Genomic DNA, 18,918 nt, shown 5'->3' with positions numbered 1-18,918 from the left:
CAAATCCCTCCATGGCCTTGCTCCTCCTGATCTCTAATCTCCTCCAGGCCTACAACCCTCAGATTTCAGCAATCCTCCAATTCTAGCCTCTTGCGGATCCCTGATTTTCATCGCTGCAGCACTGGCGGCTGTGCCTTCAGCTGCCTAGGCTTTAAGCTCTGGAATTCCCTCCCTAAACTTCTCCGCCTCTCTCTCCTCCTTTAAGACCCTCCTTAAAGCCTACCTCTTTAACCAAGTATTTGGACACCAGTCCTAATATCTCCTTATGTGGCTCGGTGTCACAAATTTTATTTGATTACACTCCTGTGAAGCACCTTGGGACGTTTTACTATGTTAAAGGTGAAATATAAATGCAAGTTGTTGTGGTTGTCTAGGTGGCAAGCAGGGAGGAGCCCAACTCCAGATCTGCCATCTCCAAGAGAAACAGAAAAGTGAAGGAAGGGAGAAAAAGGAGACACAAAGTGAAGAAAGATACTGATGGAGAGGGTGCAGCATCACAGGTTAGCAAAGCAGTTAAATATGTTAACAAAGCACTGGGATTTATTTCTAGGGGTACAGAATTCAAAAGTAGAAGTTATATTAAACATGTATAGGACCCTGGTCAAGCTACAGAGTACTGTGCACAGTTCTGGTCTCCATACCATAAAAAGGACATAGAAGCACTCGAGAAAGTGCAAAAAAAATTACAAGGATGGTACCAGAGCTGAGAGATTCCAGCTATCAGGAAAGACTGAATAGGTTGGGGCTTTTTTCTTTAGAAAGGGAAGACTTAGAAGATACCTTATAGAGATAGTTAAATGTATTAATGGGTTGGATAGATGTAAATGTGCAGAGAATGTTTTCACTTGTAGGTAAATCCAAGACTAATAAACCCAATAGGGAAATGAGGAGAAATTTATTTATTCAGAAAGTAGTTGGAATGTGAAACTCGCTACCACAGGAAGTAATTGAGGCAAATAGTTTAGATGCTTTCAAAAGCACATGAGAAAATGGAATAGAAAGGTATGCTGAAAGGCTGAGATGAAGTAGGTGGAATGGGAGCAGACTCTTGTGGCGTATAAACACCAGCACAGACTAGATGGGCCGAATGGCCGGTTTCTGTACTGGATATTCTATGCAAGAAGAAATAAATCGAAGTGAAGGAATAAGCGATACACTAAAAAGTGAAGGCAGAGTAGACAAATTAAGCAAAAAGACACCAGTGAAAGAGGGAGGAGGATGACCATGCATTGAAATGACCGCGTTAAGCAACAGCAGAGGAGGCTGTGCAACGCGCCATCAGCTGACACAGATGCTGTGAAAAAGCCGGTGCCCACGCTCAGGGCCCCGCGATCGCTGTCAAACTGTGCGGAGACACACACACAGGCTAAACGCCACATAAATGGCGACCGTGTCATTAAACTGCAGCGTCTGGCGAACAGGGCTCTTCTTCTCACCACCACCCGGCCGAGCTCGCTGTTGCCGCCGCCGCCCCGGGCTCAGCAGTCGGGCGGGTGTCCAGAGCGACAACCGCTTTCGGTACTATGGCCTTTTTGGTGGCCTCCTGACCGCGCAACTCACCCAAGTCAGCAGGCTCTCGCACAGCTCGATCCGGTCGACGTTCATCTCGCATCCGCTCGCTCGCGCCGCCACCGACAACAAAGAAGCCGCCGCGCGAGCCGCCAACTGCCCAAGCTTCCGAATAACGTCACCACATTCCACCTTCAGTTGGACCCGCCCGTCGCCACTGCGCCTGCGCCGTCCCCCTTCCTTCTTCCCCCCCGCAGCTGGCTATCGCACTCGCCTGCACGATTGAGGGAGTCAGAAGCCACACACGATAAAAAAAAAGTCGACAGTTGGGCGGATTTTTTTTCCTTCTCTCTCTCTCTTTTAGCCGCAGCATGAATAAAAAAGAGCAAGAGAAGAGGTGTCGGCGGCGGCAGCAACAACAATACAGAGAGTAAACAAGTCTCAGGATTATTGAGCGCTTCTCCTGCGAGGGACAGGTAATGACAGGGCGGCCTGCTGGTGCTCGCCCCATACTGTAACCGTGCACCTGGTTTGTTCTGTCATCTTTCAATAAGATTGCCGCTGAGAATTTCACTCGTCATGCTGTTAACAGTCGTAACAAGAACAAATATACATATACCAAGGAGAGGGTTAAGCGGATATTTAAAAAAAAAACACTGGATATATTCAACAGGCCCGTCAGCATGTGAAAAGAGGGGACACGTTAACTTTTTGGTTGCAGACACTTTCTCCAAACGGGAAAGGACAGATCCACCAAAAACATTAGTTGGGGTTAGTGGAACTGACGTTTTCTGCTTTTATTTCGGATTTCCAATAGTCACAGTTTTAACTCTGAAAGTAATCATGTTCTGGCAGTAACTTTTTAAAAGTAAATTTTATTCAACATCTTTCAGTACTCCCTCATCCTGTCTTGCAAAGAAATACAGTAGATTTTGACAGGCTTATCTTAACCCCGTTTTTTTTAAACGAGGCATCGCCAAAAATTATTTGGAGTATCATAAAAGAAAATTGAGTATTATACCTCCTGTGCATGTATGTTTAATTCTTCCTCATGCAGCCCTGTCAACTCTTGGGGAATGTTAGTCATCTTCAGCAACAGTAACTGACTGAATTTAGATATTTAGAGCTGTGTTTACTCTCAACAACAAAGTAGGTCAATTTTAAAATCAAAATGAGTTCATCAATCTGGATGTGTAACACTGGATGGGAATGCTTTGAGATGAAGGATGTTGATGGTGAGAAAGTGAACGTTTACAATTTTTTTGCACCAATATAATTTTTTTTTGCCTTGCTACACTTCCGCTACTGTACCCAGTCTAGATTTTCCTTTTTCTCATTGGCCATCTATATGATGTCTCCTAGTAAGGTTGTCATTTTTTCCAAATTATGGACCGCTTTATGTTGAGGACTCACTCGGAACTGGGTTCAGTCCCAACTTCACTAATAACTAGTGGGCAGACCCATTCTGTTCATTACTACCTTCCGATCATTATTGCCCTCTGTTTTGATCCCTTCCTGCTTGTTGAGAAACCCTTGTACTGGGGGGGAAAAGTGAGAGTCCATTTTGTGTATTGCAGGTTAGCATTGTGCACAAGGTTGTCAAATTATATTGGAAATGACTGGACTCATGAAACTTTTAGCACAAGCAGTAATCTTCCATTGGAACGCCTTTCTGTTAGCCAGCAGAGAAGAAGACAGGCTTTCACTTCAGGTCCCAAAGGAACATAGGAATTGCAAAACAAAAAAAGATCAAAGTCCATCTAGCTCGCCTTCTACCATCCTGGTAGTCGCATGATACAACGATAATGGAATTGTTGACTAATCATTGCAATTCATCTCTATCAATTAATCTACAGCAGACCCAGACGAGAAGCGAGAACCCCCCTGCCCCCACCAGTGGTGTAAAGCTTTGGGAACTGTAGGTCTAAGTCACCTGGTTCCTCCAAAGCACGCTACTTTTACCATATGTCATGTCTCAAATTACTCAAAAATGGTATCCCAAAATATTATTTTCTGAAAGAAATCTAATTTGAATGAATCAATGCTATCTCCTTCCGAGGGGGCCTGTTCCATAGATTTACCACTGGCTCACTGAAGGAGTTGGGGAGATTTAATGAGGGAATTCTAGAGCTTGAAGACGCAACTACCAGTGGTAGGGCAAAGGGAGCAGAGGCAGACCAAGAGGCTAGAATTAGAGGAATGCAGATTTGCCACGGTTGTAGGGCTGGAGAAGGTTATGGAAAGAGGGCTGGGCAAGGCCATGGGGGAGTTTTAACACAAGGATAAGAACTTTTAAATTTGAGGTGTTAGTGGAGACAATGTAAGTCAGCGAGCACAGGGGTGATGGGTGAGCGGGACTTGGTGCGGGTTAGGACACGGGCAGCAGAGTTTTGGATGAGCTCAAGTTTATGGAGGATGGGAGACCAGCGTTGGAATAGTTGCGTCTCAAATTAGTCATGCAACTACTGTGTGTAAGCAGCACCACACCTTTTTTATTAATGAGGAGGGTGATGCTTTGTGGTTCATATCTGTAGTTTCTGGATTTTTATTTCTATGTTTGGTTGACTAGGTTTGTGTGCAACATAGTTCTAGACGAATGGGAGAGAGTTTTTGAAATTTGAGTGGTGCAACAACCTTCCATTTTCCTGCTGTCTACTAGGTTAGAAGCAGTTTTTGAACGAGAAAAGATGATGCAAGATGTAAGCTTTGAACCCTTGATGAGAGTGAGTTCTAGGTATGTGTTCAAGAGCCATCTACATGTGTATGGTTCAGAAATATACGAAGGAAAATTCTGGAGGAATCTATGCAACACAATGTGTTGGAATAACGTTGGTATAATTACCGATTGAATTGTGAATATAAGCAGCAAGAGGTAGATCTGATGGTAGCAATTAGTTAGGCAATAAACAGACAGGAAAGAAAGAAAAATTGACCATGTAAGTAGTGTGCCACATTTCAGGATTTCAGATTATGCCATCATAGTAGGACTTTTGTGTATATATGTTAAGCTAAACTTAACTCTTGAAGAGTTAAGTTCATGGGACTGTCGAACTGGTAATGTAAATTAGCATTTAGATGGGGCAACTGAATCAACATATTGGAGATGATGAAAGACAGTTTGACATTTCTAGCGATTTGTTCACATTCATTGTTGCTGTGCCAACTCTACATTTGAACCCAACAGGGTCATTGCCAAGTTACGGTGACACTGGAGTCAGTTTTTTATTTAAACAGAGTTGTGAGAGTTAGAGGCAGCCAGGCAGGAAAGAGCTACAGGAACGATGAAGCACAGGAGTGAGGAGTTAAAAAATTAGTGTTAACTTCAAGCAAGACAATTCATACTGAAGTGGGGTATTGTAGCGTGCTCATTATTTTTACACTATTACATTAAGACGAGTTAGATTCTATATGTTCACCTAATAGGAAATAAAGCTGTTTACTCATAGAATGGTAGAATCACATAGCACACAAGGCCATTTCACACATCGTGTCTGTGCCAGCTCTTTGAAGGAGCTATCCAATTCGTCCCACTCCACTGCTCCTTCCCCCTCCTACCAGTGTAAACAGTTTCTATCTACTCAATTTTTCTCTACTGTATCAAAACCTTTCATAGTTTTGATCAGCTCTATTAAATCACCCCTTCTCCTTCCCTGCTCGAAGGAGAACGATCCCAGCTTCTCGAGTCTCTCCACAAAACTGAAGTCCCTCATCCCTAGTACCATTCTAGTAAAACTCCTCTGCACCCTCTCCAAGGCCTTGACATCCTTCCTAAAGTGTGGTGCCCAGAATTGAACACCATACTCCAGCTGAGGTCTAACCAGTGATTGATAAAGGCTTAGCATAACTTCCTTGCTTTAGTACTCTGTGCCTCTATTTATAAAGCCCAGGATCCTGTATTTTTTTTAACAGCCGTATCAACTTGTCCAGCCATCTTGAAATCCTACTGACTCATATCAAGTCTTATCTCACCAAGTATTTGCTCAGTCCACCATCAAAGAGATTGAAAAAGTACACGTGCAAAAGACACGTTTATCCAGTCAGATCACAAGAGGATGCTATTGTTAAATCCCTCGGTTATGCTATCGTACAGATAGACGTAGGCCAGTATGATTCAACTCACATGAAGCTAAGATGCTCAGACCACTTAAGGAAGCAACTGACAGCACTAAACCCACAAAGGTATCAATGGCAGACCCAAATTCATATAACAGTGGCTATTTTATTTGGAACAATCGCCTGTAGTGAGAGATCCTCTTCTGATAAACGTGTTGTATCTGTGTGAATGTGTGTCTATGATATACTATTGTGGAGTTCCTTCAACCAATTGTATTGGAGAACCAAAAAGCGCTGCCCTTCAACCAGTCACCTGATCACGATGTGTTGTGCAGCATCCAACAGCTGATTAGCTACTTCTGATTTTCTCCAGATGAGTGCAATGTCGGCAAGACTTCTTGTTGGTACTTCTTGCACCCCTGTTTCAATCTCCCAATTTACTGTGAATACCGTCATCAGAGATCCATTAGTAACCCACTGTAAATACAAAAATGAGACAGTCATATTGTGATTATGTAGAGAGAGGAAATGGAGATCTCCTATTACAAACTTCTCTCTCAGGAACTGGTGAGCAAGCTTATTTTGCTTCCCGTTTTTCTTGAGGCAGAGATAAAGTAATATCAAAAGTCTTGTGTCTGTGTGAATGTGTGCCTGTGATGTAGTAATAATTCCTGTTATGTTTTGAGTTTGACAGAATTGCTTTGGTTAAAAAAATTAGTGTCATGGGGAGCAGTGTTCCCTGTAAGCTGCACTCTGTTCTGTACAGCCTGTTTCTATTAATGTGTGGGCCCTTTAAATTTCTGCGCATGCGCAGTATTTACCATGTAAAAGCCAGTGAGCGGCCTGCGCGGAACCTTGGAGATTAATGTGCGGCAACGCACCGTAGCAGGAACATTGGTGAGGAGACTTGTGGTCCCTTCCTGATTTCATGCTCCTGATTGGGAGGTACACCTGATGGAAGTGCACATCAGAAATTCAAGCACACACTCACATAATGTTTCAACCATTTAAATGAAATGTTGGAAAATTATACACAGCACATGCCTGCATTTTCAATATGCATTATCAGTGAGTAAGGTGACCTCCTGGAAGCACACAGTTGGAATTGCAGTTTCCATAGTGGATGCTTCCCTTATAGTCAAAAATGTATAATCTTTTACATCCTGTGAACAGCTAATGTACCTCAGATTTATCAATTAGCCTTTTATTGGAATATTTACACCATTGCACAGAATTTCCACTATGCACTCCTGTCCGCTCCAATAGCTGAAAAAACATGTTGGTGTATTGTTCAGACTAAAAGTGGCACCATTGCTCCTTTGAAGGGAAAAGTGGATAAACATTTGAAGCAAAGGAAAATAGAGCTCTGGGGAGAGAGCGGGGAAATGGGATTGGTTTTCGATTGCTCCAGGAAAAAGCCACCACAGATCTGAGCCAAGTGGCCTCCTTCTGTGCTGTAAACTTCTGTGGTTCTAAGAATTTAATGTCTTCTCCATAGAAACATTAAGTCATAGAATTTCAGCGCACGGATGGTGTCTGTGCTGGCTCTCTGAAATCCTAGCCACTTAAGGCCAATTCTGCTGCCTATTCCCATGCCCTTTCTTTTTTTCTTTTTCCACTTTTCTTTTAAAAGCTATTATGAATTCAGCTTCCATCACTGTTTCTGGTGGGTCATTCCATATCCTAACAACCCTCTGTTTTTAGAAAAAAAATCTTCTAACTTCTCCCATCAGTCTTTTGGTGATCATAAATGTATTCCTCCATAGTTAGCGAGTCACCAACAAGTGTTTCCTGATTTACCTCATCAAAACCTCACAATTTTGAATACCAAATCAGACCTCTTAACCTTTATTCTGAAGAAGAGCCACCATTTCTTTTGTCTTTGCTCCTACTAAAGCCTCTCGTCACTGCTGATTGTCAGTGAATCTCTTCTGCACCATATCTGTAGCCTTCTAAAGTAAGGTGCCTAAAACTGGACATGATATTCTAACTACAATCTAATGAATGATTTGTATAGGTTCAGCATTACCTCTTTTTTGCTTTTTCCACTCTGTGTCCCTGTTTATAAAACCAAGGATTTCTTATGATTTTTTAAACAGCTTTATCAACTTCTCCTCACATTTTTAATGGTTTATGTATCTGAATCCCTAATTTTATCTGTTTCTCTACTCTTTAAAGTTTCACCACGTAGTGTGCATGTCCTCTCCTTATTCCTCCTTCAAAATGTATCCCCTTGCATTTCCCTGCATGAAATTTAATCTGGCATCTATCTGCTGTCATAGTTCAGAATTCTTTGGTCATTTTTCCACAACAGAGACTTGGAGATTATCAATTTTAATGTGTTTTGACTGAAAGGGAGTCGTTTCCCCAGACAACCCCATGGTGGATTGGCCATCCACAGGCAGACAATTGCATGTCGTGACAATACTATTCCTGGCCAGAATGGAGATGATTGGGTAATTCCCCCATCAATCACTGCTGTAAGTGACTGGGATTGATTTTACACACACAATTCTGTTTGTTGCTGTTGGTAGAGACTTTTTTAAAATAGACGTTGTTGTTTTGCTGTTTGTGTAGTAAATAAACTTTGTTTGCTGCAAAATACATTGTTTGGCTGTAAGTCCTGTAAGTTTGGCTGTAATGGCCAATTTATTAGCAATGTCTAGTCATTTGGGAAGACATTTAGTACTTTGACGTTGACAAACACTTTTGTCCTCTGTGTGTCAGAGAAGAAAGACTTTTTAAAAAATTAGGACACAGACACCAGAAAGTCCATACAGCAGCAGGATGGTTGCAAAGAGAGTAAAGAAACAGAAAGTCTGTGAGGGAGAACCTCTGCACTGTTGACTGGACAGATGGCCAAGCAAATTTATCTTTCTATGTTTAGTAAGCATCCCCCAAGTAAGCCAGTGTACGTGTATTCTTTATTTTTGAACACAAGCTGAACTGATTGTACCAAGTGATTTTCACTAGACTTCGTGTTCTGTACATTGTATCTGCTGTGGAATAAAACTGCTTACCAAGAGAACCAAACAGTGTTTCGCCTAGTGTCAACTCAGTCCGCTTTATTAGAGAGATTAAAGGAGTACACATGCTTAAGACATGGAGATCCAAACTGGATCACGAGAGAGTTTCATTATTACACTCTCTGGTTCCTCACGCTAGCAGATATAAGGCAGTGGGAGTGAACGCTTGTTAAAAAAAAAAGGCAACCGGATTGCTTAAGGAAGTGACTGATACAACTGAACCTTAGTGTATATCTGTGTTCAACTCAAATTTGTAACACTGCCCAATCTATTAACTTGTCTGAGAAGGAAAGGGAAAACACAGAACATACTGGAAATTATGTGGAAGGGTCTAATAAGGGTGAGGAACTTAAAGTAATTAATATCAGTAAAGAAAATGTACTGCAAAAATTAATGGGACTAAAAACCGACAAATCCCCTGGACCTGATGACTTACACCCTGGGCTATTTAAAATAGGTGGCTGCAGAGATAGTGGATGCATTGGTTTTGATCTTCCAGCATTCCCTCGATTCTAGAACAGTCCCTGTGGATTGGAAGGTAGCAAATGTAACCCTGCTGTTCAAGAAAGGATGGAGAGAGAAAACTGGGAACTATAAGTCAGTTAGCCTGACATCAGTAGTAGGGAAAATGCTAGAATCTATTACTGAGGACATGGTAATCGGGCACTTGGAAAATCACAGCATGATTAGGCAGAGTGAAAGGGAGATCATGTTTGACAAATCCAATAGTGTTTTTGGGGGGTGCATCTAGTAGGGTGGATAAGGGAGAACCAGTGGATGTAGTATATTTGTATTTTAGAAGGCATTCAATAAGGTGCCACACAAGAGATTGTTACACAAGATAAGGGCTCATAGGATTGTGGGTAATATATTAGCATGGATTGAGGACTGGTTAATGGACAGAAAACAGAAAGTAGGAATAAACGGGTCATTTTCGGGATGGCAGGGTGTAACTAGTGCAGTGCCGCAAGGATCAGTACTTGGGCCTCAGTTATTTACAGTCTATGTCAATGACTTAGATGAGGGGACCGAGTGTAATATAGCCAAGTTTGCTGATGATACAAAGCTAGGTGGGAAAGTAAGCTGTGAGGAGGACTCAGAGGCTGCAAAAGGATCTAGACCGGTTAAGTGATTGGGCAAGAAGGTGGCAGATGGAGTATAATGAGGGGAAATGTGAAATTATCCACTTTGGTTGGAAGAATGGAAAAGCAGAATATTTTTTAAAATGTGAGAGACTAGTAAATGTTGGTATTCAGAGGGATTTGGGGGCTCTTGTACACGAATCACAGAAAGTTAACATGCAAGCAATTCAGAAAGCAAATGGTGCGTTAGCCTTTATTGCAAGGAGGCTGGAGTACAACAGTAAGGAAGTCTTGCTGCAATTATATAGGGCTTTAGTGAAACCACACCTGGAGAACTGTGTACAGTTTTGGTCTCCTTACCTAAGGAAGGATATACTTGCCTTAGAGGGGATGCATCGAAGATTCACTAGATTGATTCCTGGGATAAGAAGGCCGTCCTAAGAGGAGAGATTGAGTAGAATGGACCTATATTCTGTGGAGTTTAGAAGAATGAGAGATGACATTATTGAAATGTATAAAATTCTTCAAGGGCTTGACCGGGTAAATGCTGAGAGGCTGTTTCCCCTGGCTGGAGAGTCTAGAACTAGGAGTCATAGTCTCAGGATAAGGGGTCGGCCATTTAGGACTGAGAAAAGGAGAGATTTCTTCACTCAGAGGGTTATTAATCTTTGGAATTCTCTACCCCCAGAGGGCTGTGGATGCTCAGTTGTTGAGTATATTCAAGACTGAGATCGGTAGATTTTTGAGCACATGGGGAGTCGGGGCATATGGGGATGGGACGGGAAAGTGGAGTTGAGGTAGAAGATCAGCAATGATCTTATTGAATGGCGGCGCAGCCTCGAGCAGCAGTATGGCCTACTCCTGCTCCTATTTCTTATGTTCTTGTGTTAAGAGTTTATAGTAACTATTTTTCAACACGTGGACCCATTTGCTGGTGATGAAACATTTATTTATCATTTGTAAACTTTAAAATGTTAAAAATAGAACTCCCTTTTCCACCTAAATAAGTTCTTATAGTTGTCCCTTCAGCTTTAAATTTTAATGTAGTGAGCACCAAAGTGTTATAGAAACATAGAAGATAGGAGCAAGAGTAGGCCATTCGGCCCCTCGAGCCCGCTCCACCATTCAATGAGATCATGGCTGATCATCCAAATTCAGTACCCTGTCCCTGCTTTCTTCCCATATCCCTTGATCCCTTTAGCCTTAAGAAATATATCCAACTCCTTCTTGAATATATTTAATGAATTAGCCTCAACTGCCTTCTGTGGTAGAGAATTCCACAGGTTCACCACACTCAGGGTGAAGAAATTCCTCCTCATCTCTGTCCTAAATGGCTTACCCCTTATCTTTAGACTGTGACCCCTGGTTCTGGACTCCCCCGCCATCGGGAACATCCTTCCTGCATCTAGTCTGTCTAGTCCTGTTAGAATTTTATAAGTTTCAATGAGATCCCCTCTCATTCTTCTAAACTCCAGCGAGTATAAGCCCAATCGACCCAATCTCTCCTCATACGTCATTCCTGCCATCCCAGGTATCAGTCTGGTGAATCTTCGCTGCACTCCGCCCATGGCAAGAACATCCTTCCTCAGATAAGGCGACCAAAACTGCACATGTTGACTTTGTCCGATCCTGTCACTGTTTTCCAAGTGCTCTGCTATTACATCTTTTATAATGGACTCTAGCATTTTCCCCACTACCGATGTCAGGCTTACCGGTCTATAATTCCCCGTTTTCTCTCTACCACCTTTTTTGAATAGTGGGGTAACATTAGCTACCCTCCAATCCATGGGAACTGTTCCAGAGTCTGTAGCATTTTGGAAGATGACCAGCAACGCATCTACTATTTCTAGGGCCACTTCCTTAAGTACCCTAGGATGTAGATTATCAGGCCCTGGGGATTTATCGGCCTTCAATCCCGTCAATTTCCCTAACACCATTTCCCTACAAATACTGATTTCATTCAGTTCCTCCCTCTCATTAGACCCTATGTTCCCCGACATCTCTGGGAGGTTATTTGTGCCCTCCTTTGTGAAGACAGAACCAAAGTATGCCATTTCTTTGTTCCCCATTATAAATTCCCCTGATTCTGACTGCAAGGGACCTATGCTTGACTTCACCAATCGTTTTCTCTTCATATCTATAGAAGCTTTTAGTCAGTTTTTATATTCCCTGCAAGCTTACTTGCCCTGGTAGCTGTTTAATCTTTCGTTTTCTTCCTTAGGCATCTGTCATCTGGAATGGAACAGCATCCAGAGCAATTTCTTGGATCAAGAATTGATGAGGTTTCACTGATTGAAGGAGTAAGCAACCAGGTTCTTCTGACAGTAGCTATCACCATTACAATGTTGGGTGGTTTGGCAACATTCCTGTATAGGTGAGACAATATACTTCTAAAACAATTTAATTTTAGAGTTTGTTGGACATAATTTTATTTTTAAACTGCTGCCCATCATTCTTACTGTATTTTAGCAATATTAAGCCACACTTGCAATACACTATATTAAGCTGCCAGGAACCATTACTTATTCTAGTGTCCTAGGATATTGCTATCAATCAAAAAACTGAAACTAGTTGAGCAGGTTTCTTTTACAACAACTTGCATATAAATAGTAGCTTTGGCATAGCAAAACTTCCCCAGGGCTTCACAAAGGTAAATGGGAGAGGCTGAGAAAGATGGCATATGTATACTTAAAAAAAAAAAAAGCATTTTCAGCGATTTGTAGAGAAAACCCACCAGGTGACCAGATTGTGTAATTACAGGATGACAAGTTTACATGTATACTTTCCATTATAGATATGAACATAGGAATTTATAATGGAGAAAAAGTTGATATAAACCCCTTTTCATACCAGAAGAGTGTTTCGCTCGTTGGTTGAGATAGCCATATTTTAAGAAAGATCTTGCCTTCATATAGCGCCTTTCACATCCTCAGGGTATCCCATCGCGCTTTATAGCCAATTAAATACTTCTGAGGTTCACTGTTACGTAGGCCAACTCAGCAGTCAATGTGTGCGCAGGAAGATCCCACAAACAGCACTGAGGGTAATGGCCATTTAATCTGTTTTGGTGGTGCTGGTTGAGGTCTACATGTTGGCCAGGACACTGTTCTATGAATTGTGACATGGGATCTTTTGCGTCCACCTGATTAGAACAAGGCTTCTTTCGGCTAAGACGTTAAAAGTTTTATATGAAAGGTGGCACCATCAACACTGCTGCACTCTCTCAGTACTGCACTGAAGTGTCAGCTTAACCAAGAACTTTAAAAACTAGTTAACAGAAGCTGCCTGCCAGTGGCAGTTAACTCAGCCAGCTGTAAGTGCTTGTCTTGAATAGGTGCTAATCACCAGGAGCAGGGGAGTTGAGTCAACACTTGTAAATTGGGTGAGGCTCCTAGAGTATAAAAGTAAATATTTTTGCAGAGCACAGCGTAGGATTAAACAGAGTGGACTTGAACAGAGTGTTTTATTTGGGAATTGGAAAGAGTGGGAATTTGGAGAAGAGGGAAGGGGTTGTTGCTTTTTGCCTACACTTGTAGTGCTTTGTGTTAAAGGTAGATATTTAATTTCAGTACCCTTAACTTCATCTAGATCAAGTAAGTAGTCAAGAAACTACACTGTAAACTAAGTTACCTAATTACAAATTTAATTAAATAAAACAAGGTCATATAGGGATGGCAGTGCAGGTGGTGTGCCACGGCTGCAGCATGTGGGCATTTGTGGAGAGCATTGTGAACCCGGACAACCATGTTTGCAGTAAGTGCCTGCATCTTGAGGAACTTCAGCTCAGAGTTTTTGAGCTGGAGTCTGAGGTGCAGACATTCCGGGGCATCAGGGATGGGGAGAGTTACCGGGACACTTCGATCCAGGAGGCAGTCACACCCCTTCAGTTAGGTAGTGGTACAGGTCTGGTTAGTGGTCAGGGACAGGAGGGTGTGACTGCAACTCAGACAGGTAAAGGGACCCCAGGTGCAGTGCTGGAGGACCCTCAGCCTTTGCTCTTGTCCATCAGGTATGAGGTTCTTGCTGCCTGTTTGGATAAGGGAAAAGCCTGCAGAATGGATGAGCAAGCTGACCATGGTGCAGGAGGCAATTCAAGTGGAGGGAGTGAAAGGGAATATAGTTGTGGTAAGGGACAGCATAGTCAGAGGGATAGATAATGTTCTCTGCAGCCGCGACCAAGAGTTCCGAAGGTTGTGTTGCCTGCCCGGTGCCAGGGTTAAAGAACTTGGAGGGGGAGGATCCAGTTTTCATGGTTCACGTAGGAACCAACGACATAGATGGAACTAGGAATGAGGTTCTGCTGAGGGAGTTTGAGGAGCTAGGATCCAAATTAAAAAGCAGAACATCAAAGGTAATAATCTCTGGATTGTTACCTGAGCCATGCGCAAATTGGCGTAGGGACAAACAGATTAGAGGTTTAAATGCATGGCTCAAAGAGTGGTGTGGGAGGGAGGGGTTTCATTTCATGGGGCACTGGCACCAGTACTGGGGAAAGAGGGAGCTGTTCCGTTGGGACAGGTTCCACTTAAACCAGGCTGGGACCAGTGTCCTGGTGAACCAAATAATTAGGGCAGTAGACAGGGCTTTAAACTAATGAAGGGGGAGTGGGAGGATTCAGGAAAGAGTAAAATTAAAAGCAGCAAGAGAAATGTCGAGGCTCTAGAGCAGAGTGGAGTTTGGGGTAAAAATAAGCAGAGTGGGTCAGGAAGGGACAGAGAGAGTAACAAATGTAATAGGGCATCAGTGACTAAGGTGACATCAGGGAAAAATAGAAATAAGTCAAAGCTAAAGGAATGTATGCAAGATAGTTTTCTAGATCAGTATGTTGAGGAACCAACTGGGGAACGGGCTATTTTAGATCTAGTATTGTGCAATGAGAAAGGGTTAATTAATAACCTTGTAGTAAAGGGGCCTTTAGGGAAGAGTGACCATAATAAGATAGAATTTTATATTGAGTTTGAAAGTGATTTAGTTAAATCCGAAACTAGGGTTTTAAATCTAAACAAAGCAAACTATGTAGGTATGAGGGGCAAGTTGGCTAATGTAGATTGCGAAACTACATTAAAAGTTATGATGGTAGACAAGCAATAGCTAGCATTTAAAGAAATAATACATAATTTACAACAAATATACCTTCCGTTAAGGCACAAAAACTCCAAAGGAAAAGTGGTCCAACTTTGGCTAACGAGAAATTAAAGATAGTATTAGATCAAAGGAAGAGGCTTATAATTTTGCCAAAAAGAGCAGTAAGCCTGAAGATTGGGAGGATTTTAGATTTCAGCAAAGGAGGACCAAGAAATTGATAAAGAAAGGGAAAGTAGAATATGAGAGTAAACTAGCAAGAGACATAAAAACAGACTGTAAAAGCTTCTATAGGTATGTAAAAAGGAAAAATGTAGCGAAAATAAATGTGGGTCCCTTACAGGCTGAGACAGGAGAAATTATAATGGGGAATAAGGAAATGGCAGAGAAATTAAACCAATACTTTGTTTCTGTCTTCACGGAAGAAGACACAAAAAACTTCCCGGAAATAGTGGAGAACCAAGGGTCTAGTAAGAATGAGGAACTGAAAGAAATTAGTATTAGTAACAAAAATAGTACTGGAGAAATTAATGGGACTGAAAGCCGATAAATCCCTGGACCTGATGGCCTAAATCCTAGGGTTTTGAAACAGGTGGCTATAGAGATAGTGGATGCATTAGTTGACATTTTCCAAAATTCCATAGATTCTAGAACGGTTCCTGTGGATTGGAAGGTAGCAAATGTAACCCCACTATTTAAGAAAGGAGGGAGAGAGAAAACAGGAATTACAGACCAGTTAGCCTGACATCAGTAGTAGGGAAAATGCTATAATCTATTATTAAGGATGTGGTAACAGGGCACTTAGAAAATAATAATAGGATTGGGCAGAGTCAACACGGATTTATGAAAGGGAAATCATGTTTGACGAATCTGTTAGAGTTTTTTGAGGTTGTAACTAGCAGAATAGGTAAGGGGGAACCAGTGGATGTGGTGTATTTGGATTTTTGGAAGGCATTCGATAAGGTGCCGCACAAGAGGTTATTAAACAAAATTAGGGTTAATTGGATTGGGGGTATTATACTAGCATGGATTGAGGATTGGTTAACGGACAGAAAACAGAGAGTAGGAATAAACAGGTCATTTTCAGGTTGGCACGCTGTAACTAGTGGGGTACCGCAAGGATCAGTGCTTGGACCTCAGCTGTTCACAATCTACATCAATGATTTGGATAAGAGGACCAAATATAATATATTCAAGTTTGCCGATAATACAAAGCTGGGTGGGAATGTAAGTTGCGAGGAGGATGCAAGGAGGCTTCAAGAGGATATAGACAGGCTAAATGAGTGGGCAAGAGCATGGCAAATGGAATATAATGTGGAGAAATGTGAAGTTATCCACTTTGGTAGGAAAAATAGAAAAGCAGAGTATTTTTTAAATGGTGAGAGATTGGGAAATGTTGATGTTCAGAGGAACCTGGGTGTCCTTGTACACGAATCACTGAAAGTTAACATGCAGGTACAGCAAGCAATTAGGTAAGCAAATGGTATGTTGGCCTTTATTACAAGAGGATTTGAGTACAAGATAAAGACGTCTTGCTGCAATTATATAGGGCCCTGGTGAGACCACACCTGGAGTATTGTGTGCAGTTTTGGTCTCCTTACCTAAGGAAGGATATACTTGCCATAGAGGGAGAGCAACGAAGGTTCACCAGACTGATTCCTGGGATGGGGGGACTGAGTAGACTAGGCCTATATTCTCTAGAGTTTAGAAGAATGAGAGGTGATCTCATTGAAACATACAAAATTCTTACAGTGCTTGACGGGGTAGATGCAGGGAGGATGTTTCCCTTGGCTGGGGAGTCTAGAACCAGGGATCACAGTCTCAGAATAAAGGTTCGGCCATTTAGGACTGAGATGAGGAGAAATTTCTTCACCCAGAGCATGGTGAATCTTTGAAATTCTCTACCCCAGAGGGCTGTAGAGGTATATTCAAGACAGAGATCGATAGATTTTTGAATATTAAATGAATCAAGGGATATGGGGATAGTGCAGGTAAGTGGAGATGAGGTAGAAGATCAGCCATGATCTTATTAAATGGCAGAGCAGGCTCGAAGGGCCGAATGGCCTACTCGTGCTCCTATTTCTTATGTTCTTACGTTAAATTACGTGTTGTGGGGCCATAACCCATTCTGACTTGGGTGAGAATGCTACCACTGAGCCAAGCTGACACTTAACTTCTTTACTGGTGTTAACTTCTTTAACACCAGTAAAGTGCAGCAGTGGAAAAAATATTGATTTTGAACAATGACATAACTGTGGGGGAATGTTTTTAAAGTGAGGTGAAAATGCTGATTATTTTTTAAATGGGCTTGCAAGCTGCCAGCTGTTGGCAAAGCGATGAGTTTATTTAGTTTACATGTGGAAGAGGGGAAGTTGACAGTGGAATAAAAGGGCTGCGGTGGGGAAAATGTAATTTCTTTTGCTGGGGGAAATAATGATTTAAAATAGAATCATAGAATGGCTACAGCACAGAAGGAGGCCATTCGGCCTGTCGAGCCTGTGCTGGCTCTCTGCAAGAGCACTTCAGCGAGTCCCATTCCCCCGCCCTTTCCCCGTAGCCCTGCAAATTTTTTCCTTCAGGCACTTATCCAATTCTCTTTTGAAAGCCACGATTGAATCTGCCTCCACCACCCTTTCAGGCAGTGCAGTCCAGATCCTAATCACTCGCAGCATAAAAAGTTTATCCTCATAGAAAGATAGGAGCAGGAGTCGGCCATTCGGTCCCTCGAGCCTGTTCCACCATTTAATGACATCATGGCTGATCATCCAAATTCAGTACCTTGCCCCTGCTTTCTCCCCATATCCCTTGATCCCTTTAGCCTTAAGAAATATATCTAACTCCTTCTTGAATATATTTAATGAATTGGCCTCAACTGCCTTGTGTGGTAGAGAATTCCACAGGTTCACCACTCTCTGGGTGAAGAAATTCCTCCTCATCTCAGTCCTAAATGGCTTACCCCTTATCCTTAGACTGTGACCCCTGGTTCTGTCGCCTTTGGTTCTTCTGCCAATCACCAATGTCCCCTGGTTCTCGACCCTTCTGCCAATAGGAACAGTTTCTCTCTGTCTCGACCCCTCATGATTTTGAACACCTCTATCGAATCTCCTCTCAACCTTCTCTGCTAAAATGTTGGTGCGTAGCTAGTCTATATAATTCAATTCAATTTTATTTGTTATATATGCAGCAGACGTGTGTACTGCACAATGAAATGTTGATTTTTACGAGTCCTCCCAACATTGGAATAAATATGGCATAACAATGATAAAATACTAATAGAAATACAGTAATAATAAATAAAACAACAGTAATAAATAATAATAAATTATACGTTCATGAGTCTTATGGCCTGGGGGTAGAAGCTGTTTTGAAACCTGCTGGTACGAGACCGCATGCTTCGGTATCTCTTACCGGACGGGAGCAGGGCAAAGAGGCTGTGGCTGGGGTGGCTCGCGTCTTTGATGGTTCTCAGGGCCTTCCCCCGGCACCTCTCGGGGTAGGTATCCTGGACAGCAGGTAGTTTAATTCCTATAGTGTGTTGTGCAGCTTTCACTACCATCTGTAGAGCCTTGCGGTCTGTGGCAGTGCAGTTGCCATACCAGGTAGTGATGCAGCCGGACAGGATACTCTCGATGGTGCACTGGTAGAAGTTGGTGAGAATCTGGGGGGCCATTCCAAATTTCTTCAGTTTCCTGAGGAAGAACAGGCGTTGGCATGCCTTCTTCGTTACGACGTCGATGTGATGTGACCACATTAAGTCCTCCGTAATGAATACACCCAGGAATTTAAAGCTGCTGACCCTCTCCACCTCAGCCCCTTCGATGTAGATTGGGGTGTGTCCCTCCCCCTGCCGCTTCCTGAAGTCCACGATCATCTCCTTTGTTTTGCTGATGTTGAGGGAGAGGTTGTTGTACTTGCACCATTCTGCTAGAGCTCTTACCTCCCTGTAGCTTGTCTCGTCGCCATCTGTGATCAGGCCTACAACGGTAGTGTCATCAGCAAACTTGATGATGGAGTTGGAGTTGTGCGTGGCCACACAATCGTGAGTAAACAGGGAGTACAGAAGGGGGCTGAGCACACAACCCTGGGGAGCTCCCGTGTTCAGGATCAGTGTTGAGGAGGTGTTGCTGCCTATTTTCACCACCTGTGGTCTGCCCGTCAGGAAGTCC

The 18,918-nt window shown here is 42.5% G+C and overlaps 2 protein-coding genes across 10 annotated transcripts in view; one reads left to right on the top strand and one right to left on the bottom strand.

Annotated features, from left to right (window-relative positions):
• The window catches only part of hook3 (hook microtubule-tethering protein 3), a 127,473-nt gene extending 125,761 nt beyond the window's left edge, over positions 1-1,712 (bottom strand). For all 7 annotated transcript variants that reach the window (XR_015080978.1, XM_086007766.1, XM_086007748.1 and 4 more), the window contains exon 1: positions 1,561-1,712. Coding sequence is in view for 6 of the 7 variants with exons in the window: in XM_086007766.1 (XP_085863892.1) it covers positions 1,561-1,605 (45 nt within the window). In the remaining variant the exon portion in view is untranslated. The remainder of the gene's footprint in view (positions 1-1,560) is intronic.
• Positions 1,713-1,777: 65 nt separating this feature from the next.
• The window catches only part of rnf170 (ring finger protein 170), a 51,372-nt gene continuing 34,231 nt past the window's right edge, over positions 1,778-18,918 (top strand). Inside the window, exons 1-2 of one of the 3 annotated variants that reach the window (XM_086007790.1) lie at positions 1,778-1,985; positions 11,892-12,044. In XM_086007790.1, the coding sequence (XP_085863916.1) occupies positions 11,908-12,044 (137 nt within the window). In that variant the 5' untranslated portion in view covers positions 1,778-1,985; positions 11,892-11,907. Of the gene's footprint in view, positions 1,986-2,028; positions 2,281-7,939; positions 8,043-11,891; positions 12,045-18,918 lie in introns of those variants that run through there. The other 2 variants (XM_086007808.1, XM_086007800.1) reach the window with 2 other exon arrangements.

Source organism: Somniosus microcephalus, chromosome 2 (genome assembly GCF_052327205.1).
Source record: "Somniosus microcephalus isolate GS21.2 chromosome 2, FLI_Smic_1.0, whole genome shotgun sequence".
In the NCBI taxonomy this organism is placed as follows: domain Eukaryota; kingdom Metazoa; phylum Chordata; class Chondrichthyes; order Squaliformes; family Somniosidae; genus Somniosus; species Somniosus microcephalus.
The sequence above is the reverse complement of the archived record's forward strand: the minus strand, read 5'-3'. Positions and strand labels throughout refer to the sequence as shown.